Source organism: Bacillus rossius (genome assembly GCF_032445375.1).
Source record: "Bacillus rossius redtenbacheri isolate Brsri chromosome 4 unlocalized genomic scaffold, Brsri_v3 Brsri_v3_scf4_2, whole genome shotgun sequence".
Taxonomy (NCBI): Eukaryota; Metazoa; Arthropoda; class Insecta; order Phasmatodea; family Bacillidae; genus Bacillus; species Bacillus rossius.
The window spans coordinates 51198880-51219846 of record NW_026962011.1 but is presented as its reverse complement, the minus strand read 5'-3'; the positions used below and the strand labels follow the sequence as shown (position 1 = coordinate 51219846).

At 38.5% G+C, this 20967-nt stretch overlaps 1 protein-coding gene and 1 long non-coding RNA gene across 3 annotated transcripts in view; one reads left to right on the top strand and one right to left on the bottom strand.

Moving 5' to 3' along the window:
* Positions 1-731: 731 nt before the first annotated feature.
* Positions 732-14565, bottom strand: LOC134542102 (uncharacterized). 2 transcript variants are annotated; one of them, XR_010076736.1, is made up of 3 exons: positions 14256-14565; positions 2890-2993; positions 732-970 (listed from the first exon to the last, which is right to left on the bottom strand). It is a non-coding gene; the product is annotated as an uncharacterized LOC134542102 (long non-coding RNA). The 2 variants fall into 2 exon arrangements; XR_010076735.1 differs by lacking the exon at positions 14256-14565 and having other exon boundaries at positions 2890-9889.
* Positions 6622-20967, top strand: part of LOC134542101 (tubulin beta chain-like) — a 30037-nt gene continuing 15691 nt past the window's right edge. Inside the window, exons 1-2 of the mRNA XM_063386048.1 lie at positions 6622-6809; positions 19521-19629. Of these exons, the coding sequence (XP_063242118.1) occupies positions 6753-6809; positions 19521-19629 (166 nt within the window). The 5' untranslated portion in view covers positions 6622-6752. The remainder of the gene's footprint in view (positions 6810-19520; positions 19630-20967) is intronic.

Sequence of the window (20967 nt, the reverse complement as noted above, 5' to 3'; positions counted from 1 at the left end):
ATCACTCATCACACAGCCGAGGTGTTTCTTGTTCCGGACTAGGCCAAGCATTAGGCAGGATACAAAAACTAGAGCTTTTGCATGAACTTGATGCCAGCTTTCTGGGAATAAGGAAATCCAACTTTTAGAATTTCCTCTTTTATAGAGTTTTCCCCTCTCACATACAGTATGAATGTTTATTAAACAGTATTTTAATGAAATTTGGAACAAAGGTAGTCCATAAACTGGATTAACACCAAAGCTATATTATTATATAAAATGTATATTATATATACACACATGTTCCTGGAGGATAGGACACTATGTCTTAAACTTTAAATTTTCAGGAGAGCAAATTTTTTATTTGAATTTAATTTTCAGATTTATTTGCTAGTAACAGAAATTGTTTAATAAAAAACATATAATTTAAGTGAAAATAAAAATTGACGTTTCCCCACCCGAGTCAGGGTCTACATAACGGGGCCTGACACTCGCAGGAGCCGGCTGCCCTACCCGAGGGACAGACCTGTCGTTCCGGCCGGCCTGAGGTGAGATGAGGTGATACTGGGTATCATCACACACAACCATTTTAACTTTTTCTGGAATTCCACCCCTAAGTGGATTATGGCTTTATAAAAAAATTCATATTTTTCAAGTTAATCAATTGCTGTTAATTTTGGGTATTATTAATAATATAACATAGCTCGTTAAAATGAAGGGTTCCACAGCTAGTAAGACTAAAAAAAAACACATTTCAACAATACATGCTTTAATTTTTAACACAAGATTTAAGAGATTCTTGACACATCTGTACAACAAAATAAAAGGTAGTATTTAACTAATATTAAATTCAAGTAACTAGCACAAATCATTTACGTAACTGCACAAAGCATAGTTACTATTCAGATTTATAATCCTTGATGTGAACCAAAACCCATGTTGGGATTGTCATGATGGCTGCAGCAATCACGAAACCATGGGCTAGTTTTTCCTGGAAAAGTTAAACCACACTTTAGTGCATAAAATGTTTTCATTTTGATTCTACTAAGCACAAAACATATTTTAGTACAGTTTGTGGTCCAATTACAAATTAAGTGTGTAATGAAACAATACAATCAGGTAATAGTAGATATGATAGAATTAAAACAGACGAATGGCTGAAATGTTGGTTTTAAAATATTCTAAAACCCCAAATAAGTTTTAATTGCGAAATTCACAGCAGTGTCTGAACCCCCACTTCAACTCTGCTCACTGCATTCACGAGTGCCTCAACTCATCGGTTGTCTCTTATCTCCTCAAGATCTGATAAACACTCAACAGGAACAGTCTGTTAAGAACCAGGTAAATTGTATGACCAAAATTTGAAATGAATAATAAAACCATTGCTTTTATTGCTTTTCATGCCATTACCAAATAAAAAATAAAAAAACACATTATGCTAATTTTAAATTGCTTACATACATTTGACATTTCAGCAAGCTTCTCGATATGAAATTGCTTATTTACTATTAATGGACAACACCTAAGGTAGTGTGTGCAGTGTTAACGCACAATTTATAAACTGTGCAGAATTTATTAAAAACGACTTACTTGGGACAGTTATGTTACATAGCTACATTCATCTATTTACCCTGAGAACAGTGTTTCTTAATTCCTACTGATTTACGAGAAATAACAGTTTAAAGCTTACATTACGATACCAATGCAGTGAAGCTGCCTCCGCCATTGCGTGTTTTCCCGTGTGGGAACTTTAGTCACTAAGAGGTATTATTTTAATATAGAAGGTAGTTAATATTAAGAGTGTATCTGAACTGCAATAAAAATGTTAATGTTTCTATTATCAGTTTGTTGTTTCAGTCAATAACTAATTGCATCATAAAATCTTTTTTTTATGACATCTGAATTAAAGTAGTATTTCGAGTCGTGGTAACGAATCATTCTAATTGAAGCAAAAATTTTAATTGAATAGGATTGAACAAAATAAATTAAGGATCAATACATCAAAAATTCACAACAACTATTATGAGGCCACATTTGTACACGTTCTGTGTAAATATAACAAATTTGTTATATGTACACGTTCTGTGTAAATATAACAAATTTGTTATATTATGAGAATGGACTATTGGTTAGATACTCTACATTAAAAATATTTTTAATGGTTAGTTCAGAATAAATTATTTAAAATTGTAGCTATTCTGACCTAACCAACCGTTCATGCTAATTCACATAATTTATAATGTAACCAACCTAACCTAATCAAAGTGTCTGCACATCTTTCTTGTGTGCTTTTATTTTATGTGTGCGACCTACGTTGCACTTGCGAGCAGCAAACTTGGTGAACTTCGGAACTGTTCGAGCTTCAGACTGGAATGGTGTGTGAATCTTCGGTTTCCGAACTTGCTATGCTAAAGCGCAATGACGGCGGCCACATCAATACAAGGACTACCTAAGGTTAACTATTACCCGTAATTCCTCACAAACTAGTGTGAATTTAGAAATGCGGTTTTCAGAGTAAATTCAGAAATTTCTTTAGTGCTTGGAATTGGTATTTTCGTAATATTAATATATGGAAAAGATGTGAAGTAAAAATATTTGGGCTGTAACATACTTTAACACCACCTTGAATGTTCAATTGTTATAAAAAAATATTATAAAAAAATTTACTCAACTTTACAGAATACAATACTGTAGTAATATACGTTTGTTCTAGACAAGAATAGGTTAGAACTGTAGTATTTATGATACAATTCCCTTAAATGTGTTTCAATAAGAATCATTTTTGTGGAAAAAAAAAACATATGAATATAAACTTTTTTTCAGGGAAAAACAACTTCAACCAAATTTAAAAATTAATATATACTGTAAATTACACTTAATTATCACAGGGCATTCTTATGAATTACTTACAGCAAACGAAATATGTACTCGAGGACCAGAAGAGACAACGTTTGTGGTTCGCAAAACATTCCTTGTCTGCAGCATATTTCTGGACACAGCAGGAGCTGCTCGTACTACAGAATTCAAAGGAAACATTTTAATTCTTAACTGTTTGCCACACAAAACAGAAAATCTAGCACCTTCCTGTCTGCAAACCAAATGCAAAAGACGAAGTCATAGAGTAGCAAGGTAGCTATGAAGCTTGAAACAAATCAAATATTGTAGTAGGACAAAGCAGCAAAGGCAGCCGAGGTAATGGCAAATGCTAATATGAATATTGAAAGCAAAATAATTTAGAATGCTGACTTTAATTACTTAATATCATTTAAATGTCATTAAAAAAAAACTCTGTGTATACTTAAATGAAAACCTTCTATGTTTAATATCCAGAGCAGGAAGATGCAATAGTGATGTTTTAATGTAAATCAGTTGAAGCTAGCTGGTTTCGGAAGCATCCAGCTTTCTACTGATGCATGATTTAAATTGAATTGTACTATTACTTAGTGGGTTGGGGCAACAGTGTTGTAATTGGGAGTGAAATAAGTAAAAGCAAATTTTAGCAGTAACATAGGTATTCCATGACGTTCGGGTAAGGTATTAAATAATCACTGCCTTGAGGGAAAACAACCATAACCTAACTCGTGGGCCGTATTCCAAAATGTGTCTAAACCAAATCCCAGTAAGGTAACAGAATGGTAGCCATTTTAATAAACTGTGCCCCTCATGCAGCTTGAAATTGGTTCCAATGATTTTTTTAGCAAACCATTTGGCAACTATCGATGCAATTTTATGGAAAAAAAATCCTAGATATAGTCACACACCATCGCACGAATTAAATTGTGTTTTCCTAGTTTTCTCGGGTATTTTTTAAGTTGCGATTATTTTTTGTTATAACTATTAAAGTGTAAAAAATGTATTCCAGGATAGTGTCTCTACCATAAAGTTTCATTTGGCACACCAAAACACTTGGTACGTATCCCGATGAACACAAAAATGACTAATGGTTAATGGTGTCATAAATGTGTCCACCATCTGGATGAAATCAACGAAAAATGAGCTCTGTGCAAATACGGAATTCGGGCAACCAGTCGGCAATGAATAGAACACTAAAATCCGTTCCTTACAAAATAAGGTCTTTCTGTGTCTTATGCAGTAGGAATATGGTTAGGGTACAAGTGTAGCGTATTTTTTAACACGTAAACCCGTATTTTAATGTTTTGGAATACCGGCTTGTGTCTCCATTTCTCCTGTACACAACCAGCATAAAATAGAACCATTAATAGATGGCAAAGATGCTATTAAAAACTGTTTAACTAAACTAATTGAAATAAACTACATAATAAATGGGACTTAATGCCAATTCAAACCAATAAATATTTTTTCAAAGTGAAGTATTAGAGGTTAAAATTAAATATAGAGCTTAAAGGACTCTTAAACTCAGTGTTTTTGAAATGAACATTTCTTGATTTTCCAAAGACCTCTTTTAGTCTGAGAGAAATATTTAAATAAACAGAGAATAAAATTAATTTTTGTTTTATAATAATGTTATGTTGGAATCCAGGATATTGTTACAGACTGTAGGTAACTGCATGGGCCCACTGTACATCCGGTACCTACATTAATAAGTTAAAAGTTGACGTCGTCCGGCCGACGACCACCCCAGAGCCCGACCTGCACCCGCCAGTATACGCTCCCGCTAACGGAACACACCCCTGGCCATGGCCCACCCGAGTCAGGCGAGCCGAACAGCGATTAAAGGCAAACCCGCGAAAACCTGAGTAGACAAGAGAAGAACCGTACCCATTCCTCCTGGAACATTAAATTAGGATTTTAGCGACAATAAAGTCTCTTCCAGACACACCCATTTAGAGTCTAGCGTAATGAGGTCAAACCTGGCGCAAGAGAGGCCGAGCCTCCCTCGGACGCCATGCCAGTTCGGCAGTTCAGCACAGCTCACGGACCGGGGCGGACCTACGTCCCACGGAGGGGCAACAACCTTTGTCTTCATCGAAAGTAACGTCCGGTAAATATAGTCACTAATTAACAGAACCCCTTTTTTTACTTAACCTCTCCGTGAGTACCCGGTCCCCCTTTTTCGGTCCAGGACCTAATTCGACTGCATCAGTTTAAAGACACCCCGCACCACACTTGGCCAGCGGGGTTGATCTTCAGTATACGGCACGGGCCGCCTCCCGCAACTCACAGAACTTTACTTAAGGTCACGAGCACGGTGCTGACCACAAACCCGCAAGGGAGCTTGGACAAACTTAATTGCGGTGCGTGTTTCACCACAGTGGGCACAACACCCGCGCAGAGACATTCGTATACGGGATTGGCCGTCTCCAACCGCCCACCCCTTAACTCAGTGTATTTTTGTGTCCCGTATTTTGTATTACTAACTTACGTTACCCGAGTAACGAGTGCCACGTAACTTGTGCACGCCCCCTTAATTCAGTGTATTTTTGTGTCCCGTATTTTGTATTACTAACTTACGTTACCCGAGTAACGAGTGCCACGTAACTTGTGCGCGCCCCCTTAATTCAGTGTATTTTTGTGTCCCGTATTTTGTATTACTAACTTACGTTACCCGAGTAACGAGTGCCACGTAACTTGTGCGCACCCCCTTAATTCAGTGTACTTTTGTGTCCCGCCTTTGTGTTACGAAATTACGTTACCCGCGTAACCAGTGAGACGTATGAGACGTAACAGCGTCCGAGGCCCGCGTAACGCGGAACACAAACAATACGGCGCCACGGAATAACGAGTAAAACCCCCCCCCGGGGACCTCTGTAGAGTGTTGTATTGTGTACGACTCGCTCCTATGAATAAAAGGTACGACACCACCACCTCAACTCCACGTCTCTTATTTAAACATCATCTCACGCAACACCGCCGCCGGCCCTAGTGGGCCACGCAGGGGCACATACATCCACGACCCCAAACTCACGACTAGAACCGAGCTAGTCTGGCGCCCACCCGGACAATACGTATCAAGAACCGCCTTTTCCCACTAGGAGCCACACCGGGACTCGAGCCCGAGACCCCGGACGACGGCAAAGTAGTATAAAAAACCTTGGCTTGGTTCTGTTTATGCATTATTTATGATATTGAATAAATCTGAACAGAATCATATTGCCAGAGAGATAAATACTATTTTTAAGTTTCATACCTATGTTCTTTGTTGTCTGCAAAAAGGTTGTAGATATTTGTACAGTCATATATTTAATAGTATATAAATATACATTACATAATTCTTTCAATTCTATTTTATAGTCGTCCATATATACCTACCTGACCTGTGTACACGAGTAATGCAACTGACTATAAAACACCTTTAAATATCTTTTTATCGGAACACATTTAAACAGTTCCGCAGCTCTACGGGGATTCGATCTTATGTAGAGCATGTTTAGCAGCAGCACGTCTATTATATTGACTTTGTTTATTAATAATGTTTCAACGATACTTTTAAATTATTTTTAATGTAACGCAGAACATAATAAAAATAGCTATCAATGAAATATCAGATACTGACTGCATGGAAATTGTAATTGATTTTAAAACCTCAACGCAACCTAAGAGATGCGTCCTCCTCAACACACGCTCTTGACATTTCAAGTGAAAAATATACTGCTCAATGATGGACTCAAAAAAAATATACTGCACCGCTTGCGCGCGTGGTCTACATCCATTATAGTCTATGCACTGGACACTTGTTCGCGCGTCCGCGCGTTCGCTCACTTGCCATTTGACTTGCAGAAGTCGGTTGGATAACATCTGGCTTCGGGGTAAGACTAGCTTGAAAGAGTGCAGAACGTTAGTAGAACTGAAACATGAGGGAGATTGTGCACGTGCAGGCTGGGCAGTGTGGAAACCAGATAGGGTCAAAGGTGAGTACTTATTGCGTTAAGCTTTCATTAGTTCAAAAATTTATAAGTGTTATTTGAACTTTTTTTTAAAATCGATGTAGGTTGTGCAGAGTACTTTGTTAAAAATGAAAGTTAAAAGTCTTTCTAACCTTGTGCCGAGTTTCGTGTGTGCTGCATAAGACGGTTTCAATTTTATATCGAGTGCGCTCGAAGTTTGAAATAGCTGTTCACCTTAAAACCTGAATCTATCCACGTGCGAATAAATATACCGTGTGTAAGATACAAGGATATGGTTACTAATGCGGCTAGTGTGTTTTTGCGCAGTAAATATAGACCGCCAAATATTTTAGATTGTTTTTGTTGATTGTTTTTAATGCGTCGTAAATGAGTAAACAGCTAAGTTTTGAATATTTAACTTGTGGCAGTTACAGGAATTAATATTTAGATATTCGGTAAATCATAAAGTAATCGCTAATAAATGAGTTCTAATTACACTGCCAGAATTAATTAGTTTGTTCGGCCTAGCGCTGGTCGCAAACGGACAGAACCAATTAATATTTCCACTTTGTCCTCTTCGCTTTCTGTTAACTACCACTTTTTTTATTTATTTATTTATTTATTTAAACCTTTGAAACGGAAACGGGGAAAAAGAAAATTGTGTTTTTCAAGTTCTATGCTACCAAAGGACATAAGATTGTGACCAAAATAAAAATTCAATTTGACCAATATATTCGGACAAGGGAGATTCCACGCGGCCCAGTTAGCGATGTGTCCGTCGGACTCAATTTGACTGCAATTATAGACTGGCTTGAGAGTTAAGCGTCTTACCTTTTCGCTACCTCGCTCGTCGATTGCTACCAGTGTTGTGCTTCACTTTGCTCTCGAGCGACTAGGGACTTTGCTCTGCGCTTGGTTTGCGCTATTAGCGGGTCTTGCCACGCCACTCGCGTAGTTAAAGCAGTAGTGGCTCAGGAGGTTTGCAATTGGCACCACGTAATGTGTAAGCTCACACGGAAGTTCGGTCAGCGCTGAACTACGAGCAGCCTGCTGCATAGATCCTGCCTCTAAAATTGAGAATTCAAAGTAAGTCCCTACGTGCTTCAAATATAAAATCGCCTTTATGCATACTAAATCAAACCGACGCATGCAGCCGCCTTTTATAGAGTCGCCCCTTTGCCAGCAAGAATATGTTAATATATAGATTCTCGGTTAAATAAAAGCTAATTTTACGTTTTCTTGTCAATAAGTTGACTCTTTGGAAATGTATTGGACGTTGAATATTTTTTTGCATTCTTGCAGTTTCAAAACAGTGCTGTGGAGCAGTTGACTATTCGGAGACTGAGCTAACAATAACGAAATTCGTTTAGCCGCAGCTGGAAGCATTAATAATGATCTATAACGTACCAAAGAAGTCCTCACAAAGAATCTCCTGCCCTAATTGGTAATTTCTTGTGTCTTCCAAGATGTAATAAATTACTGTAGTGTAAGACAGAAGTAAATACATGCATAAATTATTTTGTTAAAATAAACTAATTTTGTAATAAAACTTTTTTATAATTCAGGGATAACTTGGAAAACATTTTCAGGCGGAGAGTATATTTTTTCTCTATCAGTCAGTTGTGGGTCGTAACATTCGTGACAGCCTCGGCGATATTCACAATACGTTATACAAATCAGTACTTACTTTGTCAGGATCAGTCACAGACCAGCAAAGAATTCAACTGAAATAAGAAAGCTATTTTTACAGATGTATTTGTAAACATACGTAGCTATTATGTATACATCAAAACAAAACTTCTAACAGGGCCATCGAGAGCAGGGCCGGCGCGTCCATATAGGCGAACTAGGCAACCGCCTAGGCCCTAGGGCGCCAAGTAGCCGGGGGCGGCGCAGCACGACACATAACAGCTCATATAATATGTTTAACGATTATTGAAACTAGACGAAAGTGGATTTTTGTAACAGTTTGGAATGTTTATATTGATATAAGTAATTACATGTTTATGATTTGTAATAATTAAAAAAGTAAAAAAAAAACAAGCCTGCTTACATTTGATTGTTGACAAAATCTTAGGCTTACGTGATGTATTTTGAGGCAAGGGAAATTTTTTTGGGGCGTCCGTAGGGGTGGGTGGGGGGGGGGGGGTGGTGGAATAAAGTTTTTCGCCTAGGGCGCCAATGTACCTTGCACCGGCCCTGATTGAGAGGTAAAAAAAGGCTTGGGACAAGTCTGGCACCCTTCCAATTACTAATGTACAACTTATCAAACTCCATGAATGAAAATAAAAAAATCTAAAGCTTGTAAACGTGATCTGTGCATAACTTGTAAGGATTCTAATGAATTATAATAACAATATATTGGTAATGTTCGTGTCCTAACACGGTAAACTCGCTAATTAAAAAAAACTCAAAACTCCCTCCCTCCCCTTCATCTGTCACCTCTGGATGGCCCTGGTTCTAGTGCGTTTTGATCTTCGTAACGTTTTGGTCAGCGCTGATTGTTTAGTCGTGATATTCGTTCGACTAGCATTCTTCGACTCTTGTGAACTACATGTCTACTCAGCTTACGACCTTAAGACTTGTCGATGTACGTGCGCGCGGCTGACACCGCGCCGCAGCGCCCCGCCGAGGTGGAAGCGAGGTCGCACCTCCGGCGACTGCTGATTGGAAGCACCTGCAACTCGTCTGCGCCTGCGCGGAACTGGTCTGGTCGCGGGTCCGCGCGCGTCACGATGCTGCAGACTGGTTCGGCCGTGGCAGAGGCCGAGGCTACACTAGCTCTGATCCCATACCACCTCGTGCTTCCCCCCCCCCCCCACCCCCAAATGCAATTTTGAAGTCAGCTTTGACGTGACAACGTTTAATAAATCGATGAACGCCGGCTGCACGCACTAGTGTCCCGTTACGCTGTGTCCCGTTACCCTCATTGTACGCTTGCGCCGCATCTATCTTTCTTCCACTCGATTGGAACAACCATCGATTTGACTTTTTCGAGGCACATTAAACTTGAAACACTCCCATTCGTTTCCTACTTTTCCTATCATCGTCCTATCCTTAACAGAATAACACAGATTGGAAGAAGTTAAATAGCAAACACGTATCAAAGTTATAGTTAAAATAATCTCTTCGTTAAAGTAATAAACATATTTGAATTAATGAGTGCAAATAAAAGTAAATTTATCAATCAAATTGTAGATTTCATTTCACTCCTTCTTTGTATCCATACAAAATAGTGATAATTCAATAAAAATGATTCAATTTTATTCATAAAAGTATGCAATTATTTCATCAATGTTTTGTTATGACGTCACGTTAAACTATCGTCCGTAAACCGACTTTACAATCAATTTTTTTAAAATATGTTTGTGTTGGTACTTACGCCACTGCAGAGTTCTGCAAGGGTGATCCAAGTCTGTCTATTCAGTTAATTTATTACTTGTGTTATCTGTGTGCAAATCTCAAAGGAGTCAATCGAGGATATCTGGAGTATTGAAACCAGCCCGAAACGTGGCGATCACGATAACTGCGAGAGAGAGAGAGAGAGAGAGAAAGAGATAGCGGCCAACTCAACGACTCGGAAGGCATAGCGGCCAACTCGATGACGCAAGTCGATAACATTGAAATATTCACGGCAGCACCGAAGCGGAGCCACCGCAAGCTGTTTTGGAGCATCGCGTTTGAAACATTTCGCACCCAAGATTGACAAGACTTCAGCCGACGCATTCATGGGATTAAACTATAAAGGGAAGGCGAAAGAATCCATAATTTAAAGGTGTAACGACTAAAGTGACACGGCTGTTCATCCAAGATAATCAAAAAGCATATTTTTTTAAAAATAATTACATTCATGATGTTTAATATACGATTTATTTGAAAAGAAACCAGGTTAGAAATATTTTATGCTTTAGAGATAAAAATTATTTACTCATAACAGAAAAATACTACGCATAAATTTTGAAAATTGGAAATTTCGCCACATGAATTGCCTAGTCAGGCACATGATATCTAATACCTAAAATTTGCAGTTGTACGATGGGGTGATCTAACAGAATGGGTTCGATTTTCTAAGGTTTTATGCAGGAACAGTAGGACATCTCGATGTGCTAAAAAAAAGAAGCTAGTATTTCAGTATTTGCCAGTGATGTGTAAACATCTAACATCTAATATATCGTTAACGAACAAATTCGTGTTCTCGTGTTGCAAATAAACTTATAATACGAAACTCAACAGACAAAATTTAACGTAGAATTCTTTTAAAAACTGCTGAGTGTGACAAATACACGAAAAATATTAATTTTAAGGAAAAACTAAAAATTTCCCCCCGTTCAAACCAAACTTATAATTCTGTTTAACAAGATGGTACTATTGATTTCTCAGGTCTAGCCCAAACAGAAAAAATGCACCAACGCTGAACGTGTGATATTTCCCCCTAGACAGGAATTATCATCGCCTGATGTTTTTTTTTGTTTAACTTCGTTACCTTTCCTATCTAACAAAGTGGTATAACACATTGATGTAATTTAATTTTGGTATTCCATTCATGTAGCACTAAGTACAGACTATTGTCATATTTAATTGTTTTTTTTTTTTAAGTGCAAGTTATACTTTACTATAATGCATTTATAATTTTTTGAAGAAAAATGATTTAATTCAAATTTTTATAGACAATTATTTTTGTTTCCAACATGTTTCATTTATGCGTAATTTACTTTTGACTAAAAAAACAATTTTTAATGTTTTAGTTGAAGATTTTTATTTTTGGTTATCAAAGGATATATTTTAGGTGGAGGGTGGGGACCGGGGTGTAAAGGGGGGGGGGGTGGACCATAAGTTTTTCTCCTGGAAATTGGAAAGGTACCCTAAATAGTGGTCTAGTGCGCGAAAAAACGGTTAAAATAAAAATGGAGGTGGAAAATTCGCGTATTCACTGATAAGCGAATACAAATTCGTGAACTTGAATATCTGCACATATTTGCGAATAAGAATATGCGAATGCGAATAACACACCCGATGGGCGCAGATCCCGTAGCGACCGTTGGTCTGGTTGTAGCTGAAAAGGGTGGGGGGGGGGGGGGGGGGGGTAGGGTTGTGCCCGCTGGCCCAATTGCGCTTGCAAAATTGTGACTATAAGGGGTTGATAAACATAGTAATGTTAAAGAATATTTTACGGAAAAAAAAAAAACTTCTGTACATTTTAAATTTCCTGTGCTAATGGCATGCATATAGGGCAACATAACGTAACAAGCACCGTGTCCAGAGACGTGTTGGCTGACCCCACGAGCTACTGTCTGTCTGACCGCCCTGCGAATATCCGTCGAGCCCCCTCGCGAATCCTGCAGATATGCTCGCCTGCTCACTCCTGTAAATATTCATAGAAAGTGAAGTAAATGTTGGGAAGCCTTCTTTTCACAGACGAGAGAGCCAAACTCCCGATCGTGCATCTTCGGTTTTTTTTGTTCATTGTAAAAGGTTAGGTTAGCTACATTATAAATACTTTAAAACATTGAGGACTGTTGATTTGGTTAGGATAGCTACATTAAAGCTACTGTGAAATCATGTAAACTGTTTCCTAGCGCTGGATAGCTACATATTAAAAAAGTTACTTGCTAAGCAACCATAAAATTATTTTACAGTATTTTTAATGTAGCTATACTTACCTAATATAACCAACCATCCACAATGTTTTAAAGTATTTATAATGTAGCTAACCTATCCTAATCGACAGCAAAATTCAATGCCACGCAGGTTTATACAATGAGATAGAACGGAAAAAAAAGCGAGCATGAACTTCGGGTGTGTCTCTCTCGTCTGTGAAGTGAAGGTTTCCCGTGAATGTTGCGGATGCATGATGCAGACATGGCCGCCGCTGTAGCCGGAGTGACGAGACCAGCGCTGCGGTAAGCGCGCAGTTAGGCCGGGGGCGTGGCGACCGCAGCCGTGCGTGACTGTCCCGCACGCCAGTCTGCCCCGTGTACCCCCCCCCCCCCACCCCCCCCCCCCACACACACACATGCTACTGAACTGTAGACATGCGCGACGGGTTCAACACTCGGTTGGGGCGACTGAAATGCTGCCCCTTGGAAGGGCAGCCCATCCAATTTCTGAAAACGTGTTTCTTTGTGTTTAAATAATCCTGAAAATTTGCCCCAAGTTTCAGGATTTTTTAAACTCTTTAAGAAACATGTTTTCAAAAATTTGGATGAGCTGCCCTTCCAGTCGCTGTACAAACAAACCATTGCCAGAAAAATCCTGAAGAGCTGCTCTTCCATGGGGCAACAATTCAGCTCCTCCACTCGCTTACTCTCGGCGAGTCAACGTGTTGTCACCAGCTCGGTGTCCATTAGACCGAGGGGGGGGGGGGGGGGGGGGTTATATTTCTAGCTCACAACGTTCTAAATTACATTGTTTATTAAAACTTATTATTTTTATCTCATACTTGAATGAAAAAAATATTTTATTTTTAAAATAATTCTGTACTTAATTTGTTTATCGAACCTTTACTGGCCGATCGCGACATATGGCAAGCGTGAGGTAGAGATAAGGTTAGGATGGTCTTCCACATTACTCTCTAGCAACCCGTTCAGAATTTATTTTTTCAGGCTTAATTCGATCAAAGTACGAAAAATTTTAAATATTTTTCTTAGGCTAAAACAGCCATGTCAGGCTACCAGAGAACTAGCGTAATACAGAAGCGGTTCATTTAAAAGAATTGGGGCGAATCTGCAACTGGTAAAACACGCGTCTTTCTGTACTAAATGATTTACACGTTCCGTTTCAGAATTACGGAATTTTGTTTATTTTTTATGGGAAAAGAGAAACTTGCACGTCTGAAATATCGTGTGTATTAGCGTTGCGTACGATAAATTTCACTCGTTCCTTAAATGATTTATGCAATGGGGAATTTTGATTTAATGCAGGTTTTTGGACATACGCCATTGCAGTTATTTTTTGCAATTTTTTTTCCGGACTATTTCCATGAGACAGTGTAAAACTGAAATGGCGTATGTCCAAAAAACTGCATTAAAGCCAATTTCACTTATGTAGCTCATTTATTAAGGAAGTAAACTTTTGTAATGGTATAACATTAATATTAATCCTGACCTTATTTTATCTTTTTTTTTATCATGTGGTGTGCGAACCTGCATAATATAAAATTATTTCATGTAGCCTACAGAATATATAGTTACTGTATAGGGGGGATGTTAATTATTTTTTATAACATGGTATCCGGCGTAAAATTTATTGTTTTACTTGGGTTTTTGCTGTATGTATGAATGTGAGTAGTGACGGGTGTGCTCGTATGTTGGTAGCAGTGAAATCCAACAATTAACGGCTATTTCTTATTGAATTATCGTGAGAGTAGGATGACGCTGGAACGTGAGCTAGTCGGTATTGAACCTATGGCCTACACTGAGAATTGCAACCTGGACGAGCAGTGTTACAAGACCTGAGGATGTTGCGACCTACCTGCCCACGCCAGGCAGCGAGATCTTGGTCCGTTTGCCCCGTCGCGTCGCCAGCTTGGCCTCCGAGACGAGAGTTGCCATTTCTTCCTCTACCTGAGCCGCACTTGCTTGACTTAGCCTTTGAAACTGGAAACCATCAGAGTATTTTCCTTGTAACGAGTTGCTTCGTGACAGCGGCGTGACTTTCCCACAGCGATGCCGTGCCAAGGTGCCGTATAACTGACTCTTTATCAGCTTCTTCCGGCACCTTCGCTGATAAAACGGAAATGGGTGTGGGTTGCGTAGCAACGGCTATCGCCGCCTATAAACTATATCTCAATACGCATGAGAGAAAAATTTCTAAAATGAGCGGGAGACTGCAGTGGTGGAACTGTGCGAACAAAGAACTTACGTTTATGCTATACGTTTTTACAGAAGCTCTTTTGAAAGAGTTAATGGCAATAAAGCTAAAATACGAAATAAAGAACTGATAAGAATTTGTTTTATGATTGACTTATTTTTTTCCTCAATTTTGTCTTTGGTTGGCAGTATTTCTGTTTTATTTGTTTATTATACATCTGTAAACAAAAAACCTTGTTACCTAATTGTTTTTTTTCTAGACGTATAGTACTTAATGACGAGCGGCCAGGGTACGAGACTGACAACAATTTTGATAACGCAGCTGCCTTCACTCCGATAGCAGATTTCGCAATTATTATTTTTCGCTGCATTTACTAATTTGAAATAATCTAATTAATGACAAAACTATGTTCAGGTAATTAATAAATAGTATGTTAACCGAGGATTTTGGTTCGTATATCGTTATCGTCTGGTATTGATGAACCGGCTCCAGGATCAATATTTCACGTAAACTAGACGTAAGTCACATATGGGGCGCCGCGGCAGTCGTCTTTTGAGGAAATATGGACAATAACGAGACAAGGAAGAATTAAAATGTCATTGCCGTGTCATTTTATAGTGGTGGTCGATGTGCAGTGATTTCATTTAAGTTTTTTAACGATTTCGTATTAGAAAAAAATTGAAAAGATGTGGTGGAAGGGCCTTGAGGGGAGGGCGCCGAGCCGGGGCCTGCAGGCGGCTGCTGGTCGCGGCAGCTGCCCGCGTCTTCGCCGCAGTCGGTGCTGCGTGCCCGCCCCCTCCCCGTCACACGAGGCCTGCAGATGGTCAGGGGAGGCGAAAGTTTCAGCAGACGGCTTCTTTGACGGGAAGCCTCCATTTCACAGACGAGAGCCACACCCGAAGTTCATGCTCGCTTTTTTCCCCCGTTCTATCTCATTGTATAAACCGGTGTGGCATTAAATTTTGCGGTCGATTGCGATAGGTTAGCTACATTATAAATACTTTAAAACATTGTGGATGGTTTGTTAATATTAGGTAAGTATAGCTACATTAAAAATACTGTAAAATCATTTTATGGTTGCTTAGCAAATAACTTTTTAATATGTAGCTATCCAGCGCTAGGAAACCGTTTGCATGATTCCACAGTATCTTTAATGTAGCTAACCTAACCTAATTGACCATTAGTTATGAGTTACAATGAACAAAAAAAAAAACCGAAGATGCACGATCGGGCGTTTGGCTCTCTCGTCTGTGAAAAGGCTTCCCTTCTTTACCTGCTTCTTCCTGTGGTCGGCGGTCGGCATGGCCAACAATGGCCCACCTCCGTCAGCAACGTCCAGAGGTGGCTCCTGTGATTGGTCTCCTACAAGCCGTGTTGCTTGCTCGGGCTGGATAGCACGTATAGTGTGCCGTGACCACTACCCCGCTATCACTACCAATATTATTTTGGATGCCTTCTTTAAAAATGTTTTGATTTTTATTTAATTTTAACAATTATTTTAATTTTTGAAGACCTTAAAATAGTTTATTTACAGAATTATTACAGTTGTCAACTGAAAGAAGAAAAAAAATCAACGCTACACACAAATTAGTTTAAAAGAAGAAACTATTTGTAGCATTCATTGTTATTTTTAAGGCACTCCATTAAATTGTGTTTTTAACAAAGAGAGCCGAAATGTTTAATATTAAATTATATAAAAAAAGTACTTTAACTAAGCTATTAAAAAAAAAGATGCCATCTTTCCGTTTTACATATACTTGGAAATTAAAAATTGAATATTGTCAGATCATGCTCTTGATGAAATACAACAAGAAAGTGTATTTCCGAAATTCTATTCCCAAATTTTCTTTTGCAAATTAAAATGTCTCTGATACATTTAAAAAAATGGGTGCATGTAGGTACTTAATTTACGCGCGTTAGTTGGCGTATTAAAAAAATTATTTTAATTATGCATTCAAATAATTAATAGATGTAAAATAATAAAATAATTGGAGTGATATTATAAACACGGTTGGTAAAGTATAAATTTACTCAAATTTAAATACTTTAATAAATACTCAGTATTAAATATTATGAACACATGTATAAAATTATTATTTTTAGTATAATCTAGATAAGTTTTATTCAATAATGAAAATAATTGTGTTGAAAGTTCATTCTATTGTATTAATTTTAATTATTAAATATTAATGTAATAATTTATATTGCAAATAAATTATACATACGGGAACACAACCTCACATAAATAAACTTGAAAAAGTTTATAAACACAATGTTTTAATGATATTGATCAGTATTCAATATTAATCATTGAAGTATAAGATTTCCAAGCATATACACAATATTTTTGGTCTGTAACCATTTTTTTTTTCATCCTGTGAAAATTTCGTTGCGTGGTGCACGCACATAGTAAAAATTCACTTAACTTAAAAAAAAACTTAAATAATGAAGTTGGCGTGTAAACGTTTGTGCGGCGTACATCTGGCATCGGAGCACACGAGCGAAGACGCTGCTGAAGGCAGAAAACTTGCATTGGAAAGCAACCTGGGACTTTGCTGCGAGCCCCGGAGAATGCACGCCCGTATTTGGCGAGCCCGAAACCAGACGGACGGTTCCCTCCTCCCCCCGCCATACCGCCTTGCAACAACACGTGCTGTTGTCCACGTTCCTGTTGCGCGCCGCGGGTCAGGGAAGCCTTTTCACAGGCGAGAGAGCCAAGCGCCCGATCGTGCATCTTCGTTTTTTTTTGTTTTGTTTTGTTCATTGTTACTCATCCTCTGTCTCCTGTAAATTCCTACACGTAATGCATGCCAATTTGCATCCCGCATGAATGTGCCCAGGGTTTTACCCTGTGTCTGCGCAGGTTTTACCTACGCCCAACCCTATCTCTAGTTATAGTCTAGATTTAAGAGTGAGGGGAGTTAGTCATGGCGCCAATCGCAGCCATGGCTGGCCAATCCCCTCCTAGCACATGATGCATGCGACCCTCTCCCTGCATGGCTAATCCCAGCATGACTAGGCGTATAGGCTTCGGCCTGAGACGCACCTAGGTCCCTCCCTAACCCGGACCCCTCCAAAATACACTTAGTTTTAGTTAGGTTAAAAAATTTTAATTGTAACTCATGATAACTAATGGTCAATTAGGTTAGGTTAGCTACATTATAAATACTTTAAAACATTGTCGACGGTTGATTTGGTTAGGATAGCTACATTAAAGATACTGTGAAATCATGTAAACAAAAAAAGCGAGTATGAACTTCGGGTGTGGCTCTCTCGTCTGTGAAATGAAGGCTTCCTACCGTTCCTACAGAAGTAGATCTAATCGACCTGGGTGAAACGAGGTCTTCCAAACAACTAGTGTTTGTATGTATTTATGTATGTGTAGGACTGTCCGAAAATAACTTTCGAAACTTCTTGCTTGGATTTTCATACAATTTGGTTAAGTTGGTAGGTACGGCCAGTGGAATTTCCAAGTTTGTGTATGAGCAAAGACGGTACCGGGTTTTTGGTATCTTACGTATAAAAATGAATGTTTTGTGTGTTCCTTTATGCGCTCGCGCATCGATCATCCCCCTCTGAATTGAAACTTTGCACACCTGACCTTCGAAACAAAGGAAGGTCACTGTCAGGTGAAATTTCGAAAAACCATCCTCTATCCCGTTCCCACCCCTTTAAACATAACTTTGACACTACTTTGTAAAAAGAAAAATGGTTGTCTGTAAAGTCGGTTTACGGACGATAGTTTAACGTGACAACGTCATAACAAAACATTGATGATATGATTGCATACTTTTATGAATAAAATTGAATAATTTTTATTGAATTATCACTATTTTGTATGGATACAAAGGAGTGAAACGAAATCTACAATTTAATTGATAAATTTACTTTTTATTTGCACTCATTAATTCAAATATGTTTATTACTTTAACAAAGAGATTATTTTAACTTTAACTTTTTTACATGTTTGCTATTTAACTTCTTCCAATCTGTGTTATTCTGTTATCTTAGAAAGATTTGTGCAATGGGAGTGCATGACTTGATGTAGGCCTAAGCTTTTGGACATACGCCATTGTTAAGAACTTTTTCTGTTGAGGATTTTTATTTATTTACGCTTTATTTTTATTTTTTTAGTTTTTCCTCAACAGAAAAAGTTCTTAGCAATGGCGTATGTCCAAAAAACTTACATCAAGTCTGTGTTATTCTGTTAAGGATAGGACGATTATAGGAAAAGTAGGAAACGAATGGGAGTGTTTCAAGTTTAATGTGCCTCGAAAAAGTCAAATCTATGGTTGTTCCAATCGAGTGGAAGAGAGATAGATGCGGAGCAAGCGTACATTGAGCTTAACGGGACACAGCGTAACCGGACAATAAGCCGTTACGGGACACTTTTTCGTGCGTGCAGCCGGCGTTCATCGATTTATTAGACGTTGTCACGTCAAAAATTGTTTCACTTTTGCATTCAAAATAAGAGGAAACTTACTGTCTGATTGATTTATAGTAAAATATGTCCCAGAGGCTTTGAGCTGAGGAGCAGTCTGGATACCGCCTGTTACCGTGTAACATCAGGTTCAGTTCTGGAGCTGGAAACGCAACTGTCGACGCCAGGACAGTGTACCAGTTGCCTTCAACTCAGTCAGGGATTAGCTCAAGACTTTCTCCTTTTCCGCGAGATTTAATTGGCATCCACTCTGCATCTCGAGTGCCGCAACCGGTTAGCCGACGGTTCTAAAAGAGCGCTGTAAAACCACGTCTTGAATTTAATCACACTACCTAACATTTATGTTCCTCTTTTTTTTTATCATCTCGCAGGTGTGACCAAAATAGTTCTAACATAAACGTGCAATATAAGTAGTTTTACGAAAACATCTGCCGAAAAAAATACGTAAAGAGTTGAATGTTTGATGGACGTCGTCCTTGTTTCAGTTCTGGGAGATCATATCAGAAGAGCATGGCATCGACCCATGCGGCATGTACCGCGGTGACAGTGACCTTCAGTTGGAGAGGATAGACGTGTACTACAACGAAGCTGCCAGTGAGTACCGCGCAGTATCTTCACTGGTGGAGGATAGTTTGGGATACCCAGCCATGGCCGGGATCCATGTTCCGACCTGGGACCCTTGGCTCGCCAGTCAGAAACACTGACCACATAGTTTGTCTTTTAAGGCTTTCTAGTTTGCATGTCAGTTTCACAACACAAATTTATAACAATGCCTTACCAGGGACTCTTAACCCTGAATCCTTCGCACCGAACTACGCCATACAAACATCTGCCACTGACCCGCCAAGAAGGACCCTGTAAGATCTACACTGAAGTTAGTTTAGTTTTGTCTTCTTTCCTCTAAAAGTAGAGTTCTACATTTTAAACAAAAAAAGAATTAGTCATTTGAAAATTTTGGTTAAATGATATTTTCATTGCTAAAATGGCTATTTCTACTCACTAGTAAGGTGAGTAATTAAAATAAATAAAAGGAAATATGATATAAAACTATGTAAATATGGAATATAATTTACTATTACAATTAAAATGTTGGTATTACTAATTTAGAATAATTCTATTAATTATTATTAATGGATCTCTGTAGATCTAAATAACTTAGTGTAAATATGAATGTTTTAGAAAAATCTATTTAAATTGGCAATGTTTTTAAGAGTACGCAATCAAATATGATTTTCATGAATAAATTTGAACTAATAAAATTGGTCCTTTTTCAATATTACAATATTATGTTTTGAACGCAGCGAAGGCAGCCCACTTTTGAATACCTTTTTTGAAATTTTTTTGTTTACTTTTTGTAGTCATCTGCTACTGCTAGCAATTTGAAGCAATTTTAAGTTTACCTTTTTTTTAAAAAAAACATTTAAGGTTGTTTATTACTAGCGAAGATACAGAATCCAGCCCTATAATATCTTAAACTTCATTCCTACAAAATTACCCCCCCCCCCCCCTTCTGCACCGTCCCCAGAGTTTACTCTGGTGGTTGTTACATAATTCTGATAGGACCGTTACATTCGGTGTTCAGAAGTTAGACCAGTTACAGTATACAAAATAAGTTAAATATTAACGATCAAGAAGTATCAACCTGGCAGCTATAGGCTACTGCAGTCTAAAGACAGGTCCACACACGTTTTCAGCAACGATTTACCTGCGCACACAGCGTTGTAGACAAGACGTAGCGTGTAGACAGGAAAACTTTTTATGTCCGCGCAGTTTAGTCGACCTGCACAGACTTGTCGTAGCGTGTGGACACTTCCTCCGTCTTCTCCGTACACGGGGCTCAGTTCTCCCTCGGTATTTGTGCCCAAAACAGTGTAATCTGTTCAACTATGACCGATTTGCGACAGTGTTCACGTGAATTTCTAACAGAGTTCA